This window comes from Apodemus sylvaticus, chromosome 20 (assembly GCF_947179515.1).
Source record: "Apodemus sylvaticus chromosome 20, mApoSyl1.1, whole genome shotgun sequence".
Taxonomy (NCBI): domain Eukaryota; kingdom Metazoa; phylum Chordata; class Mammalia; order Rodentia; family Muridae; genus Apodemus; species Apodemus sylvaticus.
The window spans coordinates 46,799,093-46,826,186 of NC_067491.1; the positions used below are offsets into that span (position 1 = coordinate 46,799,093).

Genomic DNA, 27,094 nt, shown 5'->3' on the forward strand with positions numbered 1-27,094 from the left:
CATTTTTCCAGACTCGGAGCAACATGTTTAGCAATAGTAAATCCCCAGTCTGCACTTGCTTGGATGAGGTTTTGTGTGCTTTCACATTTTAAGACAGAATTTTAAGTAACCCTGGTTGTCCTAGAACTCAGGGGATAGATCTAGCAGACAATGAGCTAGATTCTCCTGCCTCTTCCGGGAAAGGGCGGGATTACAGGGGAGTACCGCCCCTTCCGGTCTTGCATGAATAATAAGCAGCGAGCACAGCCTGGATCTACGTCTCACCTCTGCTCTCTCCAGCATCACGCTATCCAATCTATATCAGGCTGTTTGGGTCCTCGGCTCCCACCACACACCGCAAGGCAGTGTGCCTGGGTCGCCTAAGGCCACCGCTGATCCCCCCCTCTGTCAGCAAGCACGGGAAGACGGCAGCCAGGGTGGAGCCCCTATGAGAAGTGAGCCTAACACTTCCATCATTCTTTTCATTTCTAGAAAATGAAGTGTCCGCCCCAGCCCCGCCCCCAGAAGGTAAGTGAAGCCATCGCCTCCGTGTATTTGAGCTGCAGATGCTGAAGTCCATTCCAGCATGATTTGGTCTCCGTGGATGCTGTGAGCTTTAACCTATTTTCTACTGAGGATGATGACAGGTGTGATCCGTTGATAACAAAAAATAATCCACAGTGTATTAACCCAATTTGAACAGCACTTCCTATGTATTGTGGGATCACTTCCCAAGTCCTTCCGTTACATAAAAGTTGTTGCCGGCTTCACATTTCATATCGGTCAAGGCAAAACATTGATGAAGCTACTCTTGATTTAGTAAAAGACAAGAGTTTACACGTCTCTTGTCACGATGGAAAATGGATCCCATCTCAGCCCCGAAGCTCGGCAGCTTCTCAACTGGGTCTATGTGACCATCAGGCACCTTCAGAAGCTGTTTCGGAAGTTTCCAGAAAGGTGTGGGATTCCCCGAGGCACATTGTGGGATTCAAGTAATTGAGTCGTTTGTATTCTCATGCCTACCAGATTGAGGAAAAATAACATAATTAAAAGTATCCAGCCAAATTCTTGGTGAGGCTACATGCGGCCAGAAACATACAAAGTCTGCCTTACATGTAGGAGACCTGTGGCTGAGGAGACCGTAAAAACCTCAGTGTGGCCCTCGGGAATCATGGGTGTGTCTGCTCCTGCCAAGATGAAAGAAACCTAAAATCTTGTGCATGGTCCTCCAAGCCAGCCAGCCAGGCCAGAAAAACAAAAACACAACAACAACAACAACAACAACAACCTTTCTCACCACCCTTCCTCCTTAAAGAGGCATTGGGGGAGTCACTCGCTGCGGGGCCTTTATCATATGCACAACTCCAGGTGGCATCCTAACCCCAGAGAAGGATACAGGGCTCTCTTCCAAACATTTGAAAGCTGAGACTCGCTGTACCAGACACAGCATGGAGTTCTACATAGAAATAGCAGTTTCCTGTATTGTCGGTTTGCAGTCAAACTGAAAATAAAACACAGTCCGCAGGACAACGACCCAAAAGTCAGCGACGACACTGAGATGCTTGCCTGTTGGTGTAGCACACTGGTTACTGGAGTTGGCAGTGTGGTGTGCAGCCAGGGTGAGAGACAGGCCACTGCTGAGGAGTTCAGCCTAAGTCAAAATAGAACTGACTAAGGTTTCAATTTCTAGCTCCCCTACCCCCACCACACCTCTTTTTTTTTTTTTTCCTAAAATTTATGAGAGGATTACGCAGCCTTTCCGTTCTGGAGGTAATTTTTCAGAGGGCAGTCTGGAGACTCAAGCTACTTATAGAAGCCTCTTTGTTTGGCTAGAAATACCAGCCTCACTGGAAACCTTAAGCAGTAAGGAATACTGCTGAATTTCCAAATGAATGAAACGGGCTCAGCTCCGCGCCCTAGGAGGTCAAATGGACAAGCTCCAGCTTGTGCATGTCAATCTTGAAGCCGCTGGAGACTTGTGACATTCTTCTTAGGATCTCCTCCTTCCTTACTGTTTACTTCTTGTATGTAAAGCTTGCTTTGGCCTTTCCTGAGCACACAGAGAACCTAGAGGCCATGACAAGTAAGCCTTTCCCTTCTGCCAGCCTGCCAGAGGTTGTGCTAGGCCACTATAAATCGTCTTTCCTTTATCCTGCCATATTTCATATTTATTCTTTACTATTGAGCTACCGTGGCCAAAATGCCTTCTCTCAAACTCTGCTGAGATAGTCCTCAGCTGAGGTCTGGCTCACTGGTCATAGATACAGACAGACAGACAGACAGACAAGGTGTGGAGGAAAGCACTCCTGCTTGAAGTGATATTTAGTGGTTTTTGTTTGGTTTTCTTGTTTTTGCTTGTCTATTCGAAACTGGGTCTCCTGTGTCTTGAACACATGATCCTTTTGGTTCCATAGAACTACAAGGTGGCCCACATGCCCATAACAGTTACTTTTAATTTTTTTTTGTTTTATCATTTTTTTTAACTTTTAACAACTCTTTATTTCACATCACGTACCCCAGTCCTGCTCATTTCCCTGCCCCCTCATATCCACCCTCCACTCTTGCAAACGACTCCCCAAAATAAAACACACACACACACACACACACCACCACCACCACCACCACCAACAACAACAACAACAACAACAAAAATCAAAGCATAGAAAGCATCTCATCATGGAAGCCGTGTTACTTTAATGTTTTAAGATGTGTTTGTATGCAGGTATCTGTGTGAGTGTACATGCACATGTATTCGGGTGTGGCAGAGGCCAGAAGAGGGACAGAGTTACAGGCAGTGTCGGCCACCTGATGTAGGTGCTGGGATACAAGTGCGGACCCTCTCAATTGTTTGAACAGCAAGTTCTCTTGACCGCTGAGCCATCCCTCCAGCCCCCAGAGTTATTCCCTTACACATGCGATCTTATCTCTAAATGAACGTGATTCTGAACAGAAAGAAATACAAGGTAGATGACGTCGACTGAACAGATCTGACCTCACTGCCCTCGTAACACGTTTATTGCCACCCAACCCCATCCAGAAGATCCGAGTGCCCACAAGAACATTTTTGAAACTGCAAACAGCTCACAACTGTTTTATACCTCCTTGTAACAGCCAGAAGCTAAGGTATTGGGACCCTTTACATGGGTCAACGTTCCTTAGAATGTCCCTGACTGACTCCTAAAACAAAGTGATCTTCAGAGTGTATAGTCCTGGTAGAGGACCTGGTAGAGGACCTGGTAGAGTTTTCTTTTCTTTCCTTTCCCTTTCTTTCCTTTTCTTTTCTTTCTTTGGTGGGAGGGTTTGTTTTATCAAGACAGGGGCTCTCTTTGTAGCCCTGGCTCTCCTAAAGCTTGCAGACTGTATACCAGACTGTCCTCGAACTCACAGAGATCCTCTGCCTCCGACTTCTGGGTGCTGGGATTAAAAAGAGTGTGCCACCACACCTGGCCCTGGGTTAAGTGTATTTTAACAAAATGTGTATTGCATGGTTTTGTATAGACATTTAAATCGATCACATCTATTAACTGCTTTGATGAAAGGTGACAGTGAGCCCAAACTCCCCATTAATATGCAGCATAATGAGTATGCAGCATCATTAACATAATCATGTTTTCTCCCTCGTCCTCCACTCACCACCCAATCAAGTGCCCGTGAGACACTTTTAAAGATGTGCTTGTACTTTCTACACAGAACCAAATAAAGAGAAAGAGGCGGGGACCGCTCCAGCAAAAGGTGAGTTGGAGGGAGGGCGAGCTAGGCTGAATTCCACAAGGGCTGAACAGGAAGGGGGGTCCTTCCGGACATCACGTGATCCGTGACATTTCCTCCGTGTTAGCTTTCCTCTGTGTGGTTTCCCAATCAGCATAACCAAATGGTGCTTTGGTGTGTGGCTGTCACACATGTTTCCAAACAAGGGAAAAATCACCACAGAACAATGTCACGTGCAGTCAGGGAGAAGCCAGCGTGGGTGTTGGTGAGTTGACCACTTCTGAGTCCCATTGAACAAGGGGAGAAAAGCTGTTTGATCCCGGTTGGGAGAATCAGCTGATTTATCTAGAGGTTTCTAAAAGGCTTGCCAGGTTTTGAGTCCTACATGAATTAGTTCAGGTTTCACTAGCAACTGTGAAGATGTCGTGACACTGGAATACATTCTCCTGGAGGTATACTGATTTTAGACACGGACATTTCAGACACTAAATAGACATCATCGACTGCTTACTGCATTGGAAACGTGTTTATCAGCACGATAGTGACCCATGTTCTGCACTTTGTGGATACAGTACAGTTTTGGAAAAGAAATAGTTAACATGTATTTCTGTGACCTCCTATGACTGAAGTCGTTGTCCCCGTGAGCCATCTCTTTCAGGCTAAGGAGTAATAGCCTCCCATGGAGAAAAGTTTTCTTGGAAATTGATGGACACTTTTGCCTTATATGTTCACATCATCTTTTTTACCTTAACATTTACTTCAGTAATGAAGAATGCAGTTTAAATTTCGTAATAATTGTTTTCTGGTTATAATAGGATTCTTTTCTTTCCTGAACACAGCTCAAAGCATGTTAATTATGTATCTGTTTCCTACACATTAGCAACATCTTCCTTTCTTTCGGTATACTGGCTTTTCTACAGATACCCTCTTGTAAATGAACTCTTGGTGTTAGCACACTGCCCTTTGTCCTGACCTTCAGGAGTGCCCACGGACAGTACCGAGGATGCTAATCCTGGCTCCCTGGCCATGGTTCAAGGCTATTTTCTTACAGAATGCAGACAGTGCAAACTCCTAGAAATCTTTCCATGAGATGTGTTCAAGGAGATTTGAACGCCCTGGCTGAAGTTATTGTAACATTATTCTCAACAAGACCCATGGAGTATACCTCTGCTTCCAAATTTGGAAAGGTGCTGGGGCTGACCTGTAAGGCAGAACCAACAGAGCAGATGAGGCCGTGCTAGAAGGCAAGTTGTCATGGTTTAAACAAAACCTGGGCTTGACCCTCACTCTGCAAAGGTCATCATATTCTATTTATACGCTTAAATAAATTTTCTATAAACTAAAAGCAACCAGTCACCAGACACTTCCTTACAGAAAACAAGCATAATAAAAGAATAAGGCCAGATGATGGGATCTCTTAATTTCGTAGCATTTCTTCTTCTTCTATTTATAGAAGTTGAAGTTATGACTACTTACAGTCATGTGCCCAGGTTCATAAGCTGCCTGCTGTGTTTTTGTTGTTTTTGTTTTGTTTTGTTTTAAAAGAGTTACTCTTCATACTTGGCAAGCAAGTTGGTTTCATGTAAGAAGTGATACTCATTCTTAAATAAGGACGCTAAGTAAATGGCTTTATTTCCTGTCTTCTATGACTACCTCCCATTTGCATCCAGGACAAGAGAGATTGCAAAGAAAATGCTGAGTTGGCTGCAGACATACCTCCCTCCAGCATTAACCAGCTTGTCTTCCTCTCCTAGCTTCCTCCCACTCTTGGTCTTTTTAAATTTTTTTTTTCTTTTAAAACTATCCAACTCTGGTTTCAGCCCTTGGACAGCTCGCCCCTGACCACCAGGCTCCTTCCCACCCTTCCTCCTTCTTCCTCCTGATTTTTCTTGGACCCGGTGCCTCTGCCATTTATGATTGTCTCCAGCTAGTCACGTATTCATGGTTGACTCCTTTCCCTAACCAGCCGGTTGCCTTTCGAAGGTCAGGCGCGATGTCTTAACACCTCTTTGGTCTCCTCATCTCTGTCCCCTCCAGCATCTGCCACAGAACTTCACATGACAACCTTCCAATAAGTTCTTGCAGAATGACTCAACAGTTGAATTTCCACATTGGCTCGCCCGCTGACCATGACTCCAGTGGCGATCTGGATAAAGTTTTCTGGATAAAGTTTTATTCCTGTTTGTCACTTGCTGGGCAAGCTGCAGTTGGTGAGGGTAATATAAACAACTTGCTCAAAGCTTCTAATGGTCACACCTGGAAATTAGTTCTAAACTTACCCTGCTATCTTTTATTACTATGTCCTCTTGTCCTCTGAACAGTTAAAAAATACTCAATACATAAGCTCACACTATTAACAATATTTTGCTGCCCTGGAGAGATGGCTCAGTGGGTAAGAACATTGATTGTCTTCCAAGAGGACCCAGGTTAGACTATGGGCACCCAGGTGGCAGCTCAGACCCATCTGTAATCGCAGTCCTTGGGGGGGGGAGGGGCTATGACAACCTCTTCTGGCCTCTACAGATAATGCCTACACACGGTTCAGGCATACCATCCTTATAGATAACATTGAAAACAAAGAAAAAAAATTAAAAAGATTATTTTTGACAATTACTCTGGAACTTCAAATTTTTCTGGGGAAAAAAATCCTTTTTTGTAGCCACGGAGAGTTGCTTGGTTTTGACATTAACCTTAAAATTGGGGTGTGAGCTCTATCCACCAACTTCTTCAAACATATTAGGAGTTTCTGAGTTAGTCACGGTAGTGCACACCTATAAACCTAGCACTAGAGAGGATGAAGTAGGAAAACTGAGTTCCAGGCCAGCCAGGCCTATGAAGTTGTGGTGTATGTATACATGCGCGCGCGTGCGCACACACACACACGGGCACACACACACACACACACACACACACACACACACACGTATATAAAAGGCTTAGGTTAAAATAATTACTGCTCCTTTTGTTTTTCTTCCAGAAAAAAATGCTTGCTTTTTGAAGTTGCTGTAAAAAAATTTTTTTTAAATGTATTAACCTTGCCCAGGAATTAACATTACCACATAAGCAGTCAAAAATAAATCTCTCGCATAACTTAAGCAAAAGTCTCTCCTCCTCCTTCTCCTGGCATGAGTGTGACTGGCACATGAGGAGATGAGTCAGTAGCTATCCTAAGCCGCTCTCCTGACAGATGCAATTTCTTTACAGAACCATTAACTCATTTTCCCCTGAGACAAGGTTTCTCTGTATAGCCCTGGCTGTCCTGGAACTCACACTGTAGACCAGGCTGACCTTGAACTCAGAAATCCACCTGCCTCTGCCTCCCAAGTGCTGGGATTAAACGCGTGCGCCACCACTGCCCGGCAACTCCTTTTCTTTATTTAGGTTTCTTTATACCTACAATAACAATACCCTGGTGCTTTTAACTCACATGCTTAAATGTATTTAAGCAATTTACCTTTAGACATTGTTTTAGAAACTGTTTGATTGCTGTGAAGAGACAAGGCAACTCTTATAAAGGAAAACATTTAATTAGGGCTGGCTTACAGTTCTGAGGTTTAGTCCATTATCATCATGGTGGGGAAACATGGCAGCGTCCAGGCAGACATGGTGCTGGAGGAGCCGAAAGTTCTACATCTTGATTCACAGGCAGCAGGAAGAGAGTGTACCACACAGGTGGTCGCTTGAGCGTATGAGACTTCAAAGCCCCCCCCCCCAGCACTGACACACTTCCTCCAGCAAGGCCACGCCCACTCCAGCAAGGCCACGCCCACTCAGCAAGGCCACGCCCACTCCAACAAGGCCTTACCTCCTAATAGTGCCACTCCCTGTAAACCAAGCATTCCTATTCAAACCACCACAGGTGTCAATTCATCAATGGTCTGCAGAAATACCTCTTATACTTTTCCTATCCTGTTACTGTGTGTTCTATCTAATGCCTTTGCTTTACGGTAGTGGACCTTGTTAAGAAATTAACATCATTGTATTTTCCAAGTCTAAAACACCTATTAGAAGATATAACATTGGGTTGGAGAGGTGGCAGCAGTTAAGAGCACTGACTGCCCTTCCGGAGGTCCTGAGTTCAATTCCCAGCAACTACATGATGGCTCACAACCATCTGTAATGGGATCTGCTGCCCTCTTCTGGTGTGTCTGAAGACAGCTACAGTGTACTCACATAAAATAAGTAAATAAATCTTAAAAAAGAAAAAAAAAAGGAAAAAAAAGATATAACTTTGGCCTAATAGGTTTGGATGGGAAAAACAACCCTCATTAAATATATGTATTTACAATAAGATGAATACTGATTTTTTTGTAAGCATCAAACTGTAAAGACATGTGACATTTTAAACAGTATAAGTTAATCAAGTGGCTCAAAATGATGAATTAATGTTAGCGGATGTTGCTGTCTTCCAATATTTTATTGTTGCTGTTGTGGTTCAACAATATGTGACTTCCATATTGTGCTGTTTCTTTTGTCTTTTTTTTGTCTGTTTTTTTGTTTTTGCTTTGTTTTTTGGTTTTTGTTTTTTGTTTTTTCGAGACAGGGTTTCTCTGTATAGCCCTGGCTGTCCTAGAACTCACTCTGTAGACCAGGCTGGCCTCAAACTCAGAAATCCACCTGCCTCTGCCTCCCGAGTGCTGGGATTAAAGGCATGTGCCACCACCACCCAGCGTCTTTTTTTCTTTTTTTCTTTTAATTTTTAAGATTCTACTTTTCGTATAAATGGCATTGAATGTCACAGAACCTAAAAGGTTCTCATAGTTTCTTCCTAATTACAGAATGCCTTTAATGGTAGAAAAGAAAAGTTAAAGTTTTCTTTTTCCGCCCAATTCAATTGCACTCAACCAGACCAGCATTCGAGAGCTTAAGGTCAGATTTTCAACATCTGCAGTCCATCACAGAGATGGGAACAAGTAATTCCAGCTCTCAAGAGGCTACAGGAGGATTTCCTGTTTAAGGCTCTGAGTTGTAGGCCTCAGAGGTAGCTATAGATGTGTAGTTTTTGGAATGTTAATGAGTATTCCAGGAGAGGAAAATTCTAAAGAGAATGAGTTTAAGAAGTACATTGTCTCATACCCACTCTTGGTGCACCTGAACTCACCAAGGGCTTTAACCTGTGTGCCAGTAAACACGCAAAAGACCAACACAATAAAATATAAATGCTCAGCCTAGCATTTTCCAACCATCTCTGATCACTAAAGTCTTCCACTAAGCAAGCACAAGTTTTATACTGAGGTGAATCTCTTCCTGAGTTCTGAAGGTAATAAACATTAGGGTGTCTCTATGCCTGTGTTGTAATATTTTGGAGAAATGGTAAGATTTATATCATTTTATTGGTTGAAAGTAATGTAAAGTCGCTAAAATAGTATTTGTTGTAAATATTTGAGTAGATCACACAAAAGCCTTCTGAATAATTTTTAAGCTGCTTGTAGTAAATATTCTGTGCACGTGGATCTTCTGTATACTGTGTATGAGGTCATCAAAGGTCCTCTGTGGTCCTATTTGGAGAAATGTACAATGCGTATTATTTATTCAAACCTTCGCCTGCATGCTTTGGGAAGGAAGGGTCAGAGGTTCCCACACCACCAACTACCTCTTTAAGCATCTTTAAACAAGCATGTTGCTGCACAGGCATGTCAGGAAGGGGCACACGTCACTGTGCCTCTGAGCATTTAAGTACTACACAACACATTTTGGAATTTATAAATCTGCATGATGAGTAATTTTTGAATCACACAGTGGTGGGAGTACCAATAGAATCTTGGGGAAATGGCTGTGAAATTATGAAGATGATCATTACTAAACTTAATAAAGCTGATTAATTTATATTCATCAACTTGAATTTTGGCTTCTTAAACACAGACAGGAAACTCTGGGGTTCACTGGGTGGAAACAAGCTCTCAAATAATCCCTAAAAGCTCATGTGTCAGGATGTAAATGGATATGATATATGAATACCATCTGCCATTGATTTCAGCTATGAAATAAAAACCTCGGAAACCCCCTCCACCGTCCTCCCACTGACTTACAGTCACAAAAACTCTGGCATGGTTCCATTTTTTGAAAAAAAAAAAATCTCTGTTTTCATTTGAATTATCCAGCTCTCGTACCTTTTTTTTTTCTACATTCTCAAAGGTTACCTGCAGGTGCGAGACCTCCTAAGGCTCACTCAGCGGTTGAAAATGCTCTGTGTAGTCTCTCTCTTCTTTTCCAGACTCCTCTTCCCCAGGTTACTTGGATGAAGTTCTTTCCTCCTTGACTTTTTCCTCCTGTTTCTTGTTTCAGAGGAAGATGAGGCCTCTCCGCCGAGTGCCCTGCCTCCAGGTTAGGATGACTCCCTGGCCCGACTTTGAACTCATTAATTCATTGACCTACCATAGCAGCAGAGAGTCAGGGGAGCAAGAGGGGAAACATTGGCTTTAATGACGATGTCCATGCAAAACTCCTGAAAGGAAAGATTTTCTAGCCAGGTGTGGTGATGCACACCCATAATCTCAGCACTGGGGAGATGGAGGCAGGAGGATGTGAAGGCCAGACCAGCATGGGCTACAGAGTGAGTTCAAGACCAGCCTGAGTCACATGATGACACTGTCATGAAAGGAAGGAAGGGAGGGAGGGAGGGATGGAGGGATGGAGGGAAGGATGGAGGGAGGGAGGGGGAGACAGAGAGAGGGAAAGGGAGAGAGAGGAAGACAGAGACAGACAGAAAGAAAGATGGTGGTGCACGCCTGTAATCCCAGCACTCTGGGAGGCAGAGGCAGGAGAATTTCTGAGTTCAAGGCCAACCTGATCTACAGAGTGACTTCCAGGACAGCCAAGGCTATACAGAGAAACCCTGTCTTGAAAAACTAAGAAAGAAAGAAAGAAAGAAAGAAAGAAAGAAAGAAAGAAAGAAAGAAAGAAAGAAAGAAAAAGAAAGGTCTTGGATATGATTATTTTAGGGATAAAAATGTTTATCATCCATTTTCATCTATATACCCATCCTTATTTATATTTTTTAATTGCTCTTAAAGAAGTCAGATTCTTCTTTCTTCTTTCTTTCTTTCTTTTTTTTTCTTTCTTTTTGTTTTTTTGTTTTTTTGTTTTTTTGTTTTTCCCAGACAGGGTTTCTCTGTGTAGCCCTGGCTGTCCTGGAACTCACTCTGTAGACCAGGCTGGCCTCAAGAGGTCAGATTCTTAACAGAGTCCTTCACAGTTGAGATTCTATTGATTTTCCACTCAAGATAACTTGTAGTTTCCTTCCTCTATAACACACAGAGAGAGGGGTTAGGGGTGTCCCCAGAAGGTTGCAGCTGCCCACTTCCCTCCTTCTTCCCCTCCCCTGCACCCTCCAAATCATGCTTTTCTTTCAGGTTTGGGTAGTCGGGCCCTGGAGAGAAAAGATTCAGGTGAGCAAACACATCTCAACGAGGCATCCGGACCCCAAGCTTATATAGAAGCACTAATGACTCTTTCCTGGGGCTGTATTGATTCTAATCCCTGTTCCATTCAGTTTGTAGCTTTTACAGCAACCTTTCATTACATTTCCCCCTGTAAGAAAACTAATGTGTTGAGAGACAATTAACTTTGCATGATAAAACGCAACAGCATTCAGGAATCCAGCCACGTATGCCACAGACGCATTTGATACATCACAATGTCATTTTTAACATTTAGCCAATAACCACAGATGAGTCTTCCACTCCTGGGATGTGGGAAGTTATAATTTACACCTGTGTATAATTGTAAATATAACCATTAGAAACATCTGCACACACACACTGGGGTATAACTATGATTCTAAAGTTATTTGATCGTTTATTCATTTAATAATCTGGTCCCATCACTGGCTGCTTAAGAACCAGTCAGTGGCATGGGCACTGCCCATATTGAAGTGAGAACACCAAGAAAGCAGCTTGTCTTCATATTCTTCACACAGATCCTTGCGCAGATGATCACCACTCACTATTAGTATTAACATCACAGGCACAGCGTACTTTAACCTTAGCTCGGGGATTAAGAATGCGTAATCAAGTGACTACTTGGCTTAGCCTCATCCTGGGTAAAGAATTCTTAGCGCTGAGCATGACTGACACAGGAAAACTAAAACGATTAAATGTTCACTTCCCTTCTTTTCATGAACCATGAACAAGTACAGAGTTGTCTGACCTGTGCCTTCTCCAACCCCCCCCCCCCCCCCCCCAGTTATCAAGTGTCAACAAGGGAACTCTGCCTCCACTTCTCCACTTGGTTCAGAGAGAGAATGACTCCCCTGCTACCCTCCACACTCACCCCTGCCCCCGCTGGAGTTAACTGCTGACCCATGTCGACTTTGCATCTCCTTGCAGACTAGAAAATACAAAATAAGCTTCTCTCTCAGTTTTGTCTCTCTTTATGGGAAAGCTCCAGACCTGTTCCTTGTCCTCTCTCTCTCTCTCTCTCTCTCTCTCTCCCTCTCTGTTTGTTTGGTTTTGTTATTGTATTTTTCTTCCTTTCAGGGCAATACCACTTTTTTTACATCTGTCCCTGCAGGTCATGACCCTGTAACTTACTCAACCTCTATGTAATTTCCTACTGAGCACAAGGAACCTAGGAGTGGGAAGTCAGGCTTGGGTCTCTGACCCACGCTGGGCATTTTACCTTCAAAGTGACCTACTCTTTGGTTTCTCCAGATTCTGTTGTATGGATTTGACCTTTGAGTCAGCAATCGGGAGTGGCACCTCAATTGCTGTGTGAATTTCTCTGCCTCTGTCTAGATAATGGAGAACAGGGCTAATACCAAGAACAGTGGACAACGTACCTGACAAGCTTCCCTCTTCCAGGAATTAGATAATGTTCCTTTGTCTGCCCATGGAAGACCCATCCCTATAAGCATAAGAGTCTGTCCCTCTCCTCTGGTGGTTGCTGGGGACAAGGGAATGCTGTCATTTTATCTAGGTTTATTGAGCAAGACCCCAAGACTCAGCATGAAGGAGAACGGTAAATACAGGTAAGTGAGCCTGAGGAGACCCTGGCCCTGACGTGATCCGTGTCTTCCTGTCCGCTTCCAGAATGGTCTCTTGGTGAGTCACCTGCTGGCGGGGAGGAGCAGGACAAACAGAATGCCAACTCCCAGCTGTCCACCCTGTTTGTTGAAAAACCTCAAACCGGATCTGTGAAAGTTGGTGAGTATTGGCCCGGAATCCTCCCCATTTTCACGTATCAGAAAATAAATCATTTTAACAGGAGACTTCTGCTGTCATGAGAACATTCACCATATTCATGCCATTCCAAAATATTTTCGGCACCCCCAGAAGATCTAGCATCCCATTCCTCCAGACCCCCTCCCCCATTCCCTAATCCTAATCTTCCCCACCCCCAATGGAATATGTTTATTTTATGCAAATGGAGTAATTATGTAACACGTGGCCTGCTGTATTTGGATTCATTTGACTACCATAACATTTCTAAGCCCATTGTATTCCTTGTTATGACTTAGCAATAGTCTGTTACACATAAGTTCTATACCGTGCATTTTATAACCCCAGAAGAGGGATGACAGTTATCTTAGTAATTCTTAGCACACAGGAGCTCTATGTCTGGACCTTAGAGCCAACTTGCTTGGGTCTAAAATGTTGGCTTTCTTTCTTACTAGTAGGGCAATACCTACCTCAGTTTCTTCATGTGTAAAATGAGAATAAGTAATGAGATCTGCCTCTGAAGCTCTGAAGACCAGTGTCTGTTGTCACGATGACAAGACTCAACCCAGAAGGTGCTGAGGGTGCCCACAACTCTGTACATGTGCAAGATGAGCTATGCAGTGTGACTCAAGGGCAGCTGGCCAGACAGATGTTACAGATGTGGAACTTTTTATTCAGAAATGTTCATTACATAACATACTGTCAGGTTGTCCTGGAAACAGAATTCCATGTAAATACACATAAATTATAGCCTAAAGACCGGAATAGACAGGAGTTAACCAAACACATAACCACAGTAGCCACTTGCTGTGAAGGAAATAAACAAAGCTCAGAGATAGAGGCGAACTGAGTAGCTCCTAGATTTTAATTCAACAAATTCTGATACTCAGAATTAGACTTGGATATTATACAATTGAACATATAACTAACTATATTCCTGAGTTTCTTCTCTCAGGCATACTATACAAGCAGAAATGTTGGCTCCTTGTATGTTGTAAAAAACTGAGATACCCAGCCACCGGCCAAGGTGCTTCCGATGTCCCCAGGGTCTAATCCATGACTCTATGATAACTTCAAGTCGCTTCAAAGAGATTGGTTTACATCAGTCACAATCCTGTAATTACAGGCATCCCATCATCCTGAATAATACAGACATGTATTTCTTTTTTTTTTATTCCACCTGAATGCAAATCCACATATAAAGATTTCTTTCCACCCATTTCTTCATTCATGGACTGGGGATATGGCTCAGTAGTAGAGCAGTTGTCTAGCATGCACAAAGTTCAGGGTTCAGTTCTCAATGAGATTGTGTGTGTGTGTGTGTGTGTGTGTGTGTGTGTGTATGTGTGTGTGTGTGTGTGTGTGTTATTACTGAGTATATATATTATTTTATATAATATATATTAGTAAAAAATATAGAGATATCTGTCCATCCATATATGCATACATACATACACACGCATAGAAACTTCTAAAACAGATCAGATGGACCTTCCTAAGACTCCCCACCTGTGAACACGTAAGCCCTGCTCTATACAGAACAGACCTGTATCAACTCCTTTCAGCTGAAAACAAGACAAACAGCAGTTTCCACATCCCAGATTAATTCCTTTGTGCTTTTTCTAGGTGCAAACATCACCTTTATAGCCAAAGTTAAGGCTGAAGACCTTCTTAGGAAACCCACCATCAAGTGGTTCAAGGGGAAATGGATGGATCTGGCCAGCAAGGCTGGGAAGCACCTGCAGCTGAAGGAGACCTTCGAGAGGCAAACCCGGGTATGGTCCCGAACCCCCGCTCATCCCTTCTGTTGGGTTAGAAAGATATTTCAGGATCCTACATGATTTTTCCCCTAGGTAGTACATTTCTATTAACCACAGATATCAGACATTGACATCAAAGACAATGTCATCAAGGAAAAGATCCCATCCAAGTCCAGCATGGTGAACCAATGAATCCAGTTGGGGTTATTTCTAGGAGCATGCAGGAGGTGTTAGCTACAGTATTGTGAGGAAATCAGGAGCTACATCACGAAAAGCCTTGTCCCGGCATGGGCAATAATTCATAAAAGCTTCCAACCAAGGGACTGTTAGGAAGGCTTCATCTTAAATGAATAAAATAACCAATAAAAAATAAAAGTAAAACAGAAAAATAAAAAAGGCTTCATCTTGTGATTGGCTCATGCTGGCGATTCACAGCTCCCCTGATTCAAAATGGCACTGATCAGGTCCAACGCAGAGGAAATAGCTACACGACACAAGTTTAGTTTTGAGAGATGTCAGTCCTGTGTCTACACCCTGTTGCAACTGTCTTGCTGTGTCTAGAAGCTGTGGGACACATTCACCCTTCTAGACTGAGACCCATGTTCTGGATATAGATAGAGTCCCATCTTTATACCAATACTGAGAAATTTATTAAGGTAGGTGAGCACCTATCTCAGCTATCAAGGTCAGTCTAAGTATGTGTGGATGCTTTTGTTGCAGATATATACATTCGAGATGCAGATCATCAAGGCCAAAGAGAACTATGCAGGAAATTACAGGTGTGAGGTCACCTACAAGGATAAATTTGACAGCTGTTCATTTGATCTTGAAGTACACGGTAAGAGAGTCATCTTGCCTGGATAAATGTGACTTTTTACAAGGTGGGAAGGGATGAGGAAGAGATTTCTGTAATTCTCTCAGATTTGGGTTTGCTGTATTTAATTTGCATTTAAGATTGTGTTCTGATTGTGGTGTATTTAGTAAGCCCAATGACGCAGTATTAGTCTCTTCCTATCAATATTCCTTCAGACCCACAGAGAAGGGTGGTACTGTTTTTCTAGTGATTTTATCTGTGGCATGGGCCCCCTTTTCCTTTTTTGGTGATAAGTCTATATGTGGATGTCAGGATGCTAGGCCAGAAATGTTCTCTTCTAGTAATTAATGTCACGTAACAGAAATTCTCAGCCCATGAGTTCTGTGTACTGCACAAAGAAAACAATAAATGTTCTGTCACACTGAGGTTGAATGAAGCCTCCCCTTTTATAAGTGGGCAAGCAGAAACTCAACTTGCCAACACCAATCATGAACGTAGGATGAGTTCATCCAAGTGTGATTTGGCCCCACAAAGGAAACAAAGCAGGTATTGTTTTAAATGGGATTCTTTACATACATGGAATTGAGTTCTAGGATGCAAGCCTTTTCTCTAGATCCTACTGTTTGTTCCACATTTGCAGTGGTGTTATTAGTTATGAGTACTGCACTCCAGCCTGGATCCCTCTGGAGCAGGGTAACAAGGATTATGAAGACTCCAGAAACCACACCCTGTCCTACTTGAGTGTGGGGGTAAAGGGAGTCAGTCATGGCTCAGTGCCCAGAGCAGAAGAGCGACACACAGAAAGAAAAAAAAAAATCCCTTTCCTGTAGTGAAACACTACTTAGACAGATGAAAAAGTCTGAGGAGGTGAACTTTGTCCTCACATTAGGATGAGCTCTTCCAGGAAATTATGTAGACAAACGGGGTATGAAACGTGCCTGGACCACTCAGGAGACAGAGTCAGGAAGACTACTGCAAGGTTGAGGCCAGCCTGATTTATAGAGTACATTCTGGACCAGATAGAGCTATGGAATAAAATTGTCTCTAAAAAATGAGATTAAAGGAAGGAAAGAAAGAAGAGAGGGAGGGAGGGTGAAAGGGAGGAAGCAGAAGGAAAGAAGTCATGAAGGAAGGAAGGAAGGAAGGAAGGAAGGAAGGAAGGAAGGAAGGAAGGAAGGAAGGAAGGAAGGAGGGAGGGAGGGAGGGAGGGAGGGAGGGAAGGAGAGAGAGGGAGGGAGGGAGGAAGGGAGGGAAGGGAGGGAGGGAAGGAAGGGAGGGAGGGAGGAAAGGGAGGGAGGGAGGAAGGAAGGAAGGAAGGAAGGAAGGAAGGAGGGAAGGAAGGAAGGAAGGAAGGAAGGAAGGAAGGCAAGCTATGCCGATGATCTGGAAAGGGCATGAAGTTCTTGTTCTGCAAAATGTCAAATGTCAAGCAGATACAAAATGATCATGGGTCCCTCACTGTAAGAACCTCTAGTGCCCAAAAGGGCTGCATCACCCCAGCCAGGCACATCTAAAAGTCTCCTGGGTAAGGTTTTCAGAATTCTGACTTTTGGACTTCCCTCCATGATAGATCAAAAAATCCCTATCCAGAAAGATCAAGTTGATGCATTGTAAAAGTTCTTTCTGACATAGCGGGCAGGCAGGCAGGTAGAATGACAAGTTGCCTCTGGAGTCTTCTATTGGCTGTTCATTTAGAGAACAAGCAATGGCGATCTGCTGATAGCTCAGCCACCCAGGAGGACAGCGTTTCCTTTCAGCTGAGCTTCTCCATCTGGAGAAATCTCCTCAGTCTGTGACAGAACTGAATACAAAGTTGCCTTCCTAATCATCCTTCACTGTATTGTTGTCTTTCTTTCCAAAGAATCTACCGGGACTACTCCAAACATTGACATCAGATCTGCTTTCAAAAGGAGGTAATGTCATAGTGGGAATCCAGGTAGCTCTCGTATACCACGGAGTTGGAGGACTTACCCTCCCTCCATATACCATATTCCAAAAGTCCATTTCACTGCAGCCAAATGTGCCAAGTATTTAAAAGTAGCTATTTTACAAAAGCCATGAGCTTACTACAAAACCAACCTTATACTGATAATTTCTTGGGGGGAATTCTTGTTAGAGTGGTAACTCCATTTTTCAGATCTCATGGTTGTCTTAGATTATCCATCTACTGAGCACGGACTTATCCTCCATCACCTTGTTTGCCACCAAATGGCCAAAAGAGACACAGAAAGAAACACTTCAGACAACACCAGCAAAGTCAGAGCTGAAAACTTCCATTTCTATTTCTTTTCATCAAGTATGGAACTACGAAACTGGATGCCCTTTCACACTTAGAATTAAGAAGCTACTTAGTAAAGCTAATACCGTAGACTGTTGGATTATCTGAAATAAACAACCACTAGATCTGCTGGTGTTAAGAATGCTGAAGAAAGGAATAATTTAGATACCCATTTAACTAATGTTTCCAGCTAGCAAGACTGAAAGATCAGGGGGGGCAAGAAGGAAAAATGATCTTTTTCCCCTAGCTTCTGAGAAGCTATTGGTTTCTTATCATCATGCTACCTCTGTGCTAGATGATGACATAGTATACAGTTTTTGAATGAGGACAGATATTTTCTTCTTCTTAAAACTGACTCTACACACCATCTTGTTGAATAAGAAAAGTTGTTCTAGAGAATAAAATATGGTTCCTTTACTATAAAGCAATAATTTTTGTCTGATTAAAAGGACATACTTCCTGCCTAAAATATCCAGAAATACAATACTTAGTGATTTTTGAAAAATATTATATATTACCCAATCAATTGATGATATTTTTTAACTTGGAAAAAAAAGATCCTCAAACTTTCAAATCTCTTACTACTGTAACTCCCATCTCCCCCTGATACTCCATAATAAGCAATAAACTGGTCTAAACATGCTCCTGGCCCATGCAGGTATATCTTAAGAGAGGGAGCTACTGTTCTGTGTTTTGAAATCATAGAAATGCGTTCACTTCAAAAGGTCCTTGGCCGCCTGCTAATAGAAAATTTGAAAGCTTGTTAGTTGGATTTAATTTCTTAAGACTCACATGGTAGACACGGTGTTTTTAAACCCACAGACTCTTTTCTTAGAAACTACAACTCACATCTGTAAAAAAGCAGGAAACAAAATCTCCATTAAAAATTAACCATGTAAGTAAGAGCGCGTAGTACGGTTTAAACGCCAGTACCACAGCTTCTTAGAAAGTCAGGACAGCGGCTGCATGCCTGATGTAAGATGCATTTCTCCTTGGAAAACTGCCTTAAGCAGGTCCTAAGAAAGAGATCATTAGCAACTCAAGAGAGAAGTTTTTTTTTTTTTGAAAAATTCGTTTTAAAAGGTGCTAGTGAGAAAACCAAATGACCGTGCTGCACAGAGCGGTCTCTTTAAAGCAGAAAGAAATGCATCTTCTAGAAAGCTCCACAGTGAGGAGCTCCATTTGTGAGCCCTGTTGGAATCACTTAGCTGATTCATCTATTCATGGGTGTAGAGGATACCTTTAGACATAAGGCTGTGTGCCCGTATATGTCTGACAAGCAACACTCCATCCTTCAAGCCAATCCCTGCCTTCCATGGATAACAGAGATCAGCTAAAGTCCTTTGCTTTTTACACAGCTTTCTTTCCAGAGCCCCCCACTTGCAAAAAGAAAGCACTTTGCGTTGCTTGGCTTCAGTGCATTTGTGTTATCCCATTTTTTAACACAAATCCAAGCAGTTTCATATATATATATGCAATATACATTGTGTATTCTCCAACCATGCAGTAACACAAGCTCCGGATGTCCACTTTTCCACAAGGACGTACTCCGAAAATGTACAGTGTCTCTTGTGTGAAAAGAAATAGTTTGTGTTGATTTAGTCCTTGTGTGCCAGTCCAAGATTGCATATACATTCTGTGTAGAGTGTTCACTGGTGGGGAGCGCATCTCTGGGTCTGTAGTAAACCCTTTTCTTTTGTTAATGACAGTGGAGAAGGCCAAGAGGACGCAGGGGAACTTGACTTTAGTGGTCTCCTGAAACGTAGGTGAGAGACAAATGGCGCCGGGAGACACTGTGACCTCGATCTTTTAGACCCAACCAGAGAAGTTAAATTTCAGCTGAATGCTTTTCAAAAGAAAATATTTGTCATTTCTTAATATGTGTCTCACTTATAGAACATAACAACCAACTAAGAGAGAGAGAAAGTGACAAGGCCATACTAATGTGGTGACGTTGATGCTTTCTAACGTTCTGCCGATGTGTTTGATGAGTTTTCATGAATTTTCTTAGTTGAGGGTGAGGAAATTTGATAACTGAAACATAAGGCTTAAATGCCCAGGAACAGCCAAGACAACATTCATTTCTCTGCCATGATTCGATAAATACAGTGTTTGTTCTACCTTTGATTTTTTGGTATCTGACTGAAGATGTCAATTACACATTTTGGGGGAGTAGTCTTTGCAATAGACAGTTAACTTTGATATATTATGTATGACTCATGTTTAGACATCATTGTTTTGAAAACATGCTGATATTTCATAAGACACTACCTAGATGAATGATATTTTCCTAAGTATTTTTATTATGACACTATCTAGGTTATAAGATACACCCGTATTCCAGAGATATTTAAAATGCCATCTTCTAGATGTACATTTTAGAAGTTACAGAATGTAGTTGTAAGCAGAAATAAAGTTATCACTCATAGATTCTTGCCAGAGTTGTCTTATGTAATATAGGATAGCCACATGGATATCCAGCATATAACTATGTTGTAGGGTTTCTGTCCATATATGTACACATATAACATTATATAATAGAGTATATTACACAAGTGTTATTTGCAGATAAGACATTTTCTGTAGTGGAAAAAACAAAAGAGAGACTATATTTTATCTAACAAATTTGTGAGTAGACAGCAAACTTATTAGTCTTCATAATTATAATGTTGGCATCAGTTTTCATTCAGCTTTTCAGCTTTATCTTAAAAATAATTTTAGTCCTCTTTTTTGACTGTAAAGGATCATTAGTGAAAATGCTCTTCAAACATTGTAAAGTCTTAAATTGTGTTCATATTCTGAGTTTCATTGGATGGCTTTTTTTTTTTCAAGTTAACAGAATGAAGGTCTTAATCAGCATTAAGGTTAAAAACAGAAACGTGTGATTTATTAATTAGTGTTAAATATTCATCAATGCAGGTGATGATATGAAACACGTCATTTTGATATCTCAATCATTAGTTTAAATAATATTAATTAATCTCCAAAGTGCATTTAAAGCATCAGTATGTGACGTGTTCTTCACTGCGCCCCACCCTCAAGTGATTAGCCAAGGCCCTGGGACACAGAGCCACTTACACGGAATCACTCTGGAACAGGGGGAGGAGACCCAAGTCCAAGTTTCTTTTCTTTTTTCTTTCTGGGTCAATGTCGTCCCCATGGCTCCATGTTAGAAACAGCCCAAGTCTGCCCCAGAAACTAAGATTGTCCTTCACAATGTGCATCACACTGTCGACTATAAGGAAGCTTTTCTTCCGGAGTCACATGTGTCTCAACTGGAAAATATCAGCTGCTTTCTCTGTATAAACCAAAGCTAGATAATGTCCAGAGAAATAAAGCAGGGTCTAATTCACAGAAAAGAATAGATAGATATTTATATGATAGCATGACAGACTTAAATCTCCACACCAAGAGGTAAATTATGGTCATAGAATGAAAATAAATGTTCAGCATTATTGATCACACTTTCTTGACAGTGTAGAATTCATTAGATGACTTTGGTTAAAATGTATGTTCTTTCTGAGGTATATTTTCCACATGAGAAAAATAAAAACTAATAGAGTTATAAAGATTAAATTAAACATAAAAGAACTGGATTGGGCTGGAGAGATGGCTCAGTGGTTGAGAGCACTGGCTGCTCTTCCAGAGGTCCTGAGTTCAAATCCCAGCAACCACAAGGTGGTTCACAGCCATCTGTGATAGGATCCTATGCCTTCTTCTGGTGTGTCTAAAGACAGATACAGTGTACTCACATAAATAAATAAATCTTTTAAAATAAATAAACAAAATAAAGGTGTGTGATCACTACTGCCTGACAAAATACATACATACATACACACACACACATACATACATACATGCATACATACATATATACATACATGCATACATGCATACACACATATATGCACATACATGCATGCATACATACACCTAAAAAAAAAGAACTGGATTGTGGTAGGTAACAGAAGCCATGTGCTTCCTAACATTTTATTTTAATGTATTTGTCTTCATATAAAGACCTCATGCACACACACACACACACACACACTCTTATTCATGTACACGAATCCAGGCATGCACATATAAACACATACAAGCACGCATATGCGCAGGCACACATGAATACACATGCATTTATCACACAATCACAAACATGAGTGCATGCACACACACACATGAGTACAATCAGGATATGATACTGTAAATTTAGCACCATGGTTTGATTTTAAAAGAAAAGGGCATGAAAAAAATAACAGGCTGTTTCTACCAACGATTTGCATTGGGAAGAAAGAGGAATCAAAGTATATAGCCCAAATGATTAAGTGGGGAAACAAGCCTTAGGGAAAAGGACAGCGACTGTGTCTTCAGTTCTCATTTCCGTTCCACCCTCTAATTAAGGCTCAGGCTCATTGGATTGTTCACATAAGACTGTGTGCCTTTAATGTGTGTGTACTAACCCACCATTTTAACCATAGAAGGGGTGTGTTTCTTACTAAGTTGTGACTGCATGTGTTCTCATTGTGGTCATGACATGTGGTTACCCTTTGTACTTCTCTGGAAGTATGCAGTAAAAGCTCTATTGGAATAAATTGTTGAACCAATATTTGTGGACAGAAAGGTGTCCCTTTGCATATGAAAGGCAGCTTATTTCACTACACACTAGATGAATCAGGACTAAACTTTAGGGCAGTATTTCCTCATGGGATTAGACCTTTATAAATACTTAGAAGCCTTATTCTACATAAAATTTCTATAAACCTTTTGTGGTTCGCGGGGACCATCAATTTATAGACATTTTTGATGTAAAGTACGGCAAACACTATAAGGTCTATCCCAGTGATGCGAAGGAATCCAGATTCTGGATTTCTCTCCTGCTACTGTACTTCAGTTAACCACACGGTGTCCTGAGCGACCACCACGCTAAGTAAAGACCGCCGCTGCAGAAGACAGCTTTGACCTCCCATCCCTCCAAAATAAATGCTTCTGTTGAAATTTGGGGGAACAATAACGTGATAGAAAAGAAGAAGAAAGGGGTCATCAGTGTTCATGTACAAACTTTAATAAGGAACAGGGTGGAAAAGTACATCTCCTCACATTTAAATAGAAGATGGAGAGGATGATGGACTGAATCTACACTGGGAACGGTAAGCATTTTTACTGGTTTCTTCTGTAAATATTCACCTCATGAACCCAGTAGGTCTCCTTGTTTCATTGTGTCTCCTGTAGCTATTTAAATTATAATAAATAGTGGGAGTGCAGCTTAGCAAGGAGAGTGTTTGTCTGGCATCTACAAGGCTGTGGGTTTGATTATCTACACCACAAACTGGGTATGGTGGTCCACACCTGTAATCATAACACTCAGGAGGTGAGTGTTGGAGGTTCAGAAGATTAAGGTCATCCTTGAGCCGGGTGGTGGTGGCACACACCTTTAATCCCAGCACTTGGGAGGCAGAGGTAGGTGGATTTCTGAGTTCGAGGCCAGCCTGGTCTACAGAGTGAGTTCCAGGACAGCCAGGGCTATACAGAGAAACCCTGTCTCAAAAAACAACAAAAACAAAAAACAACAACAAAAAACAAAACAAAACAAAAACGTCATCCTTGGCTACATCATAAAGTCAAGGCCATCCTGGATTGCATGAACCATTTTAAAAGCAAGGCAAAAACAGAATAAATTATATAGACTTTGATATCTTTATATTTTCTACCAAATGTAATATGAAATGTGTATGATATAATTCTCCTTGATGAAAATACAAGATTTAATGAAATCTCCAGGGCTGAAGAGATGGCTCAGTAGTTAAGAGAACTGATGCTCTTCCAGAACTCCTGAGTTCAATTCCCAACAACCACATAGTAGCTCGCAACCATCTGTAATGGGACCTAATGCCCTCTTCTGGTGTGTCTGAAGATAGCAACAGTGAACTAATATACATAAAATAAATAAAGCTTTAAAATAAAATCTCCATTTTTAATATAATCTAAGTTTGAAATAATTCTAAAGTTTGGGTGGGTCTATTTAGTCTAGAATGTGCTGTAAAGCTTTAGTAGATTAGGGAGACACCTCACAGAAGAGATACACATGTGTACTTACACACTTTAACTACAGTTCTCCAAATTTAAAATACTTTTAATATTTATTTTCATTACCTTTAATCACTTGTGTCTATTTGAGCGCCTGCCAAGCCAGGTTATGTGGATGACCATGGAGACCAAAAAAGGTTTCAGGTCCCTTGGGGTAGGAGTTACAAGCTGTTATGATCTACTCCACATGGGGGCTGAGAACTGAACTCAAGTCATCTGGAACAACAGTCTTGATGACTGAGCCATCTCTACAGACCCCCACCCCCACCCCCACCCTGTTTAAAATACATTAAAAGATGAACTAGAAGGCCACTTTCAGTCTGTAAAATTAGTGAACCCGGCAAATTATCAGCAGTGTTCCAACCTCAGGATAGTTTTTAGTTTTTCAACTTCTGTACATGAACACCGGGCATACTTTTGTTTCAGAGAGATGATTAAGATGTTTATTTCTCATTTGTTTTTCGAGACACAGTCTTGCTGTGTGGCCCTGGGTAACCTGAAAGTTGCTATGTAGTCCAGTCCAGCCTTACATTCGGAATCCATCTGCCTCTGCCTTCCTAAGTGCTGGGACTGAAGGTGTGTCATCATGCTCAGCTGGGTCTTGAGGTTTTTAAGACATGTTTTATTTTTATTTTTCCTTTTTGAAAAAAAAAAGACTTTTAAAGAATTTGAGGATGGGGGCCTTGTCCCTGAGTATGTGACTGTTTGCAGAGACCAGAATGGGGTATTGGATTCTTTGGAGCTAGGGTTATAGGTAGTTGTCAGCTTCTTGGTGTGGGTGCTGGGAACCAGACTTAGGTCTTTTGCAAGAGCAAATGTGTGCTCTTACCTGCAGAACCATTTCTGCAAACCCTAGGCGTAGTTCCTTAATGGTGTTGGCTAGACATTGCCATTAAAATGGCGGACGGAAGACCTCTCCCATCCTTCCACTCCCTAGACTAGGAAGGCATGGCAAGCTAAAATGGAAGTGAGTCTTTAGACATTATCTTGCCTAGGTTCCCCTAAGTTCTAGGTTGCTAATATATTTGCTTCTCTAAGAGCATATGAATTTTAAAAGGAAGTTCAGAAATAGGTATGATTACTATGATAAAGCAATGTGACCCATTGTTTACCTCAACATATTTTCACATGAATATCTACAATTTATTGACCAGTTTGCCATAAAACCATATCCAGACCAGTCTTATTCACAGTAAGTTATAACGGTAACTTTTCAAATTAACCCAATCAAAAAAATAATCAATTAACCTTAAATGAAATAATCAGTACTATTTAGCCTCCAAAGAAAATCAGTTTAAAGTATACCAAGCAAAAGCTCACTTCTGAGTTTTGGTTTTTATTTTGTAGGAGAGAATCATGAATTTTAACCTTTTTTTTTTTTTTAACCAAATCTTACTATGTAGTCCCAGCTAGCCTGAAACTCCCTATGTTGACCAGGCTGGCCCCAAACTCACAGATACCCTCCTGCCTCTGTCCCTGAAGTGGTTTGGTCAGGGACTCCTCTTTTTTGGTATACACATTCTTTGATCAGAGATCAAGATTTGGGGGTATGTATTAATGTGATAGAACAAATATTATTAGAAAAATCTAAAGGTTTGAAATACTGTCTGGATTATATTCACATCAAAATATATAGAATGAGATTTTTTTCCCACCCAGAGACCAATTTTAAATCTTAATTCTTTGTTTTGTTTTTCAAGATAGGGTTTCTCTGTAACCCTGACTTAACCATGGCTGCCCTGAACATTCTCTGTAGACCAGGCTGGCCTTGAACTCAGAGAGCTGCCTGCCTCTGCTGGAATTAAAGGTGTCTGCCACTACCCCCTGGCTTAAATCTTAATTCTTAATCCACTTTTCAAACTGAATCCATTCCCCGCATGTGGGATGAGATCTGTTTTTAAATTTCGGAAGAATCTCACCTCCAATTGACTTCTCAGCCTTTTGGCAAAGATTAAATGCGAGCAGACTTTAAAAACTGAAAGGAAAATATCTCAGGATTTGTCCTGACGTCTCTGCTCCTCCTACAATTGCGTTTTTAAACTGGAAAAGTAAACGTCAAAGTGTACATATTTGCTCTTCTACGCTCTGGAGGTTTCCCAAGACATCAAGCCGACTCGGTAGCTCTAAGCAAAACTCTTAGCATCGGTGGTCTGGAGAGGCCAAGACAGTTTCTAACCTCCATGACCGTTCTTCCGGGCTAGGGAGGTAAAGCAGCAGGAGGAGGAGCCCGAGATAGACGTGTGGGAGCTGCTGAAAAATGCCAACCCCAATGAGTACGAGAAGATCGCTTTCCAGTATGGCATCACCGACCTGCGTGGCATGCTTAAGCGGCTCAAGCGCATGCGCAGGGTGGAAAAGAAGAGCGCAGGTGAGCACACCTGGGGGCGTGGCAGAGGCGGGGCCACCTAGCACTGTCTGTCTGTCTGGTCGCATCCTATTAACTAACTCATCCAGCCTGGGACAAAGCTTCGTGGGCCTGCAGGAGTTTACGGTTCCTTTCATCCACTTTGGTTGTGTTGGTAGTGTGTGCACGGCTCCTCACGGTTCAGGGTCAGCACATTTACAGTACCACAGATGCCACTCAGGAAGCAAAGAATGTATCCCCGTGGCATCTAGGAACCTCGCCAAGCCTCTATTTATCCAGGCTCATATCTGCCTCTCTCTCTAGGTCTCGATTTTTCTTCAGACAAGACTATGTCTGTTTGATAATAGACTCTTCCACCCTTTTGCCGGGAGTTCCAAAAGTTTGCCTCTCACTCCCCATAAGCTTTCCAGGGTGGGTTCCCTTGCCTATGATTTGATACACAAAGTTGGCGGTGAGAGTAAATAGGAAGAAAGGCATGTATTTCCAGTTAGCCAAAATAAAATAAATACGTGTTATTTAAAATTGTATAATATGTCAGAGTAATAGTAAACCTATTATTGTTTTTGCTTCATGTTCAGATGGAATTAAAAACTCCCAGAATGGTGTTTTAGAGATCTGGTCCTCACTTCTAAATGTCTCCTTCTAAATTAAGTGGTAGAGAAGTGGCCCTTGGGAGGCCCCGTCTGCTGTTCTGTTTGCACAACTCAGTCATCCCTGCTGACTCGCAGCTCCTCCCTCCTTCGGGATTCCAGAAGCAGCCACTAAAGTGGAGAGCCAGCTGACGACCCCTTTACCACACCGACCTTTCTAAACACTGAATTCCGAATCTATGTGCTAAGTAGCCAGCTGGAACTCTAATATTAATTTTTCGCTTTTTAAAGTAAGAGAAAGTGAGCTTAAGCAAATAAGCGTAAAGACTTTTGCTGCCAAATCTAACACTTTTTAAGT

At 41.8% G+C, this 27,094-nt stretch overlaps 1 protein-coding gene across 1 annotated transcript in view; it reads left to right on the forward strand.

The window, feature by feature from the left end:
- The first annotated feature begins 832 nt into the window (after positions 1-832).
- The window catches only part of Mybpc1 (myosin binding protein C1), a 63,248-nt gene continuing 36,986 nt past the window's right edge, over positions 833-27,094 (forward strand). Inside the window, exons 1-11 of the mRNA XM_052165055.1 lie at positions 833-971; positions 1,476-1,598; positions 3,670-3,711; positions 9,973-10,011; positions 11,040-11,075; positions 12,717-12,830; positions 14,472-14,620; positions 15,326-15,443; positions 17,281-17,332; positions 19,407-19,463; positions 25,983-26,149. Coding sequence (XP_052021015.1) covers positions 833-971; positions 1,476-1,598; positions 3,670-3,711; positions 9,973-10,011; positions 11,040-11,075; positions 12,717-12,830; positions 14,472-14,620; positions 15,326-15,443; positions 17,281-17,332; positions 19,407-19,463; positions 25,983-26,149 — 1,036 coding nt within the window. The remainder of the gene's footprint in view (positions 972-1,475; positions 1,599-3,669; positions 3,712-9,972; positions 10,012-11,039; positions 11,076-12,716; positions 12,831-14,471; positions 14,621-15,325; positions 15,444-17,280; positions 17,333-19,406; positions 19,464-25,982; positions 26,150-27,094) is intronic.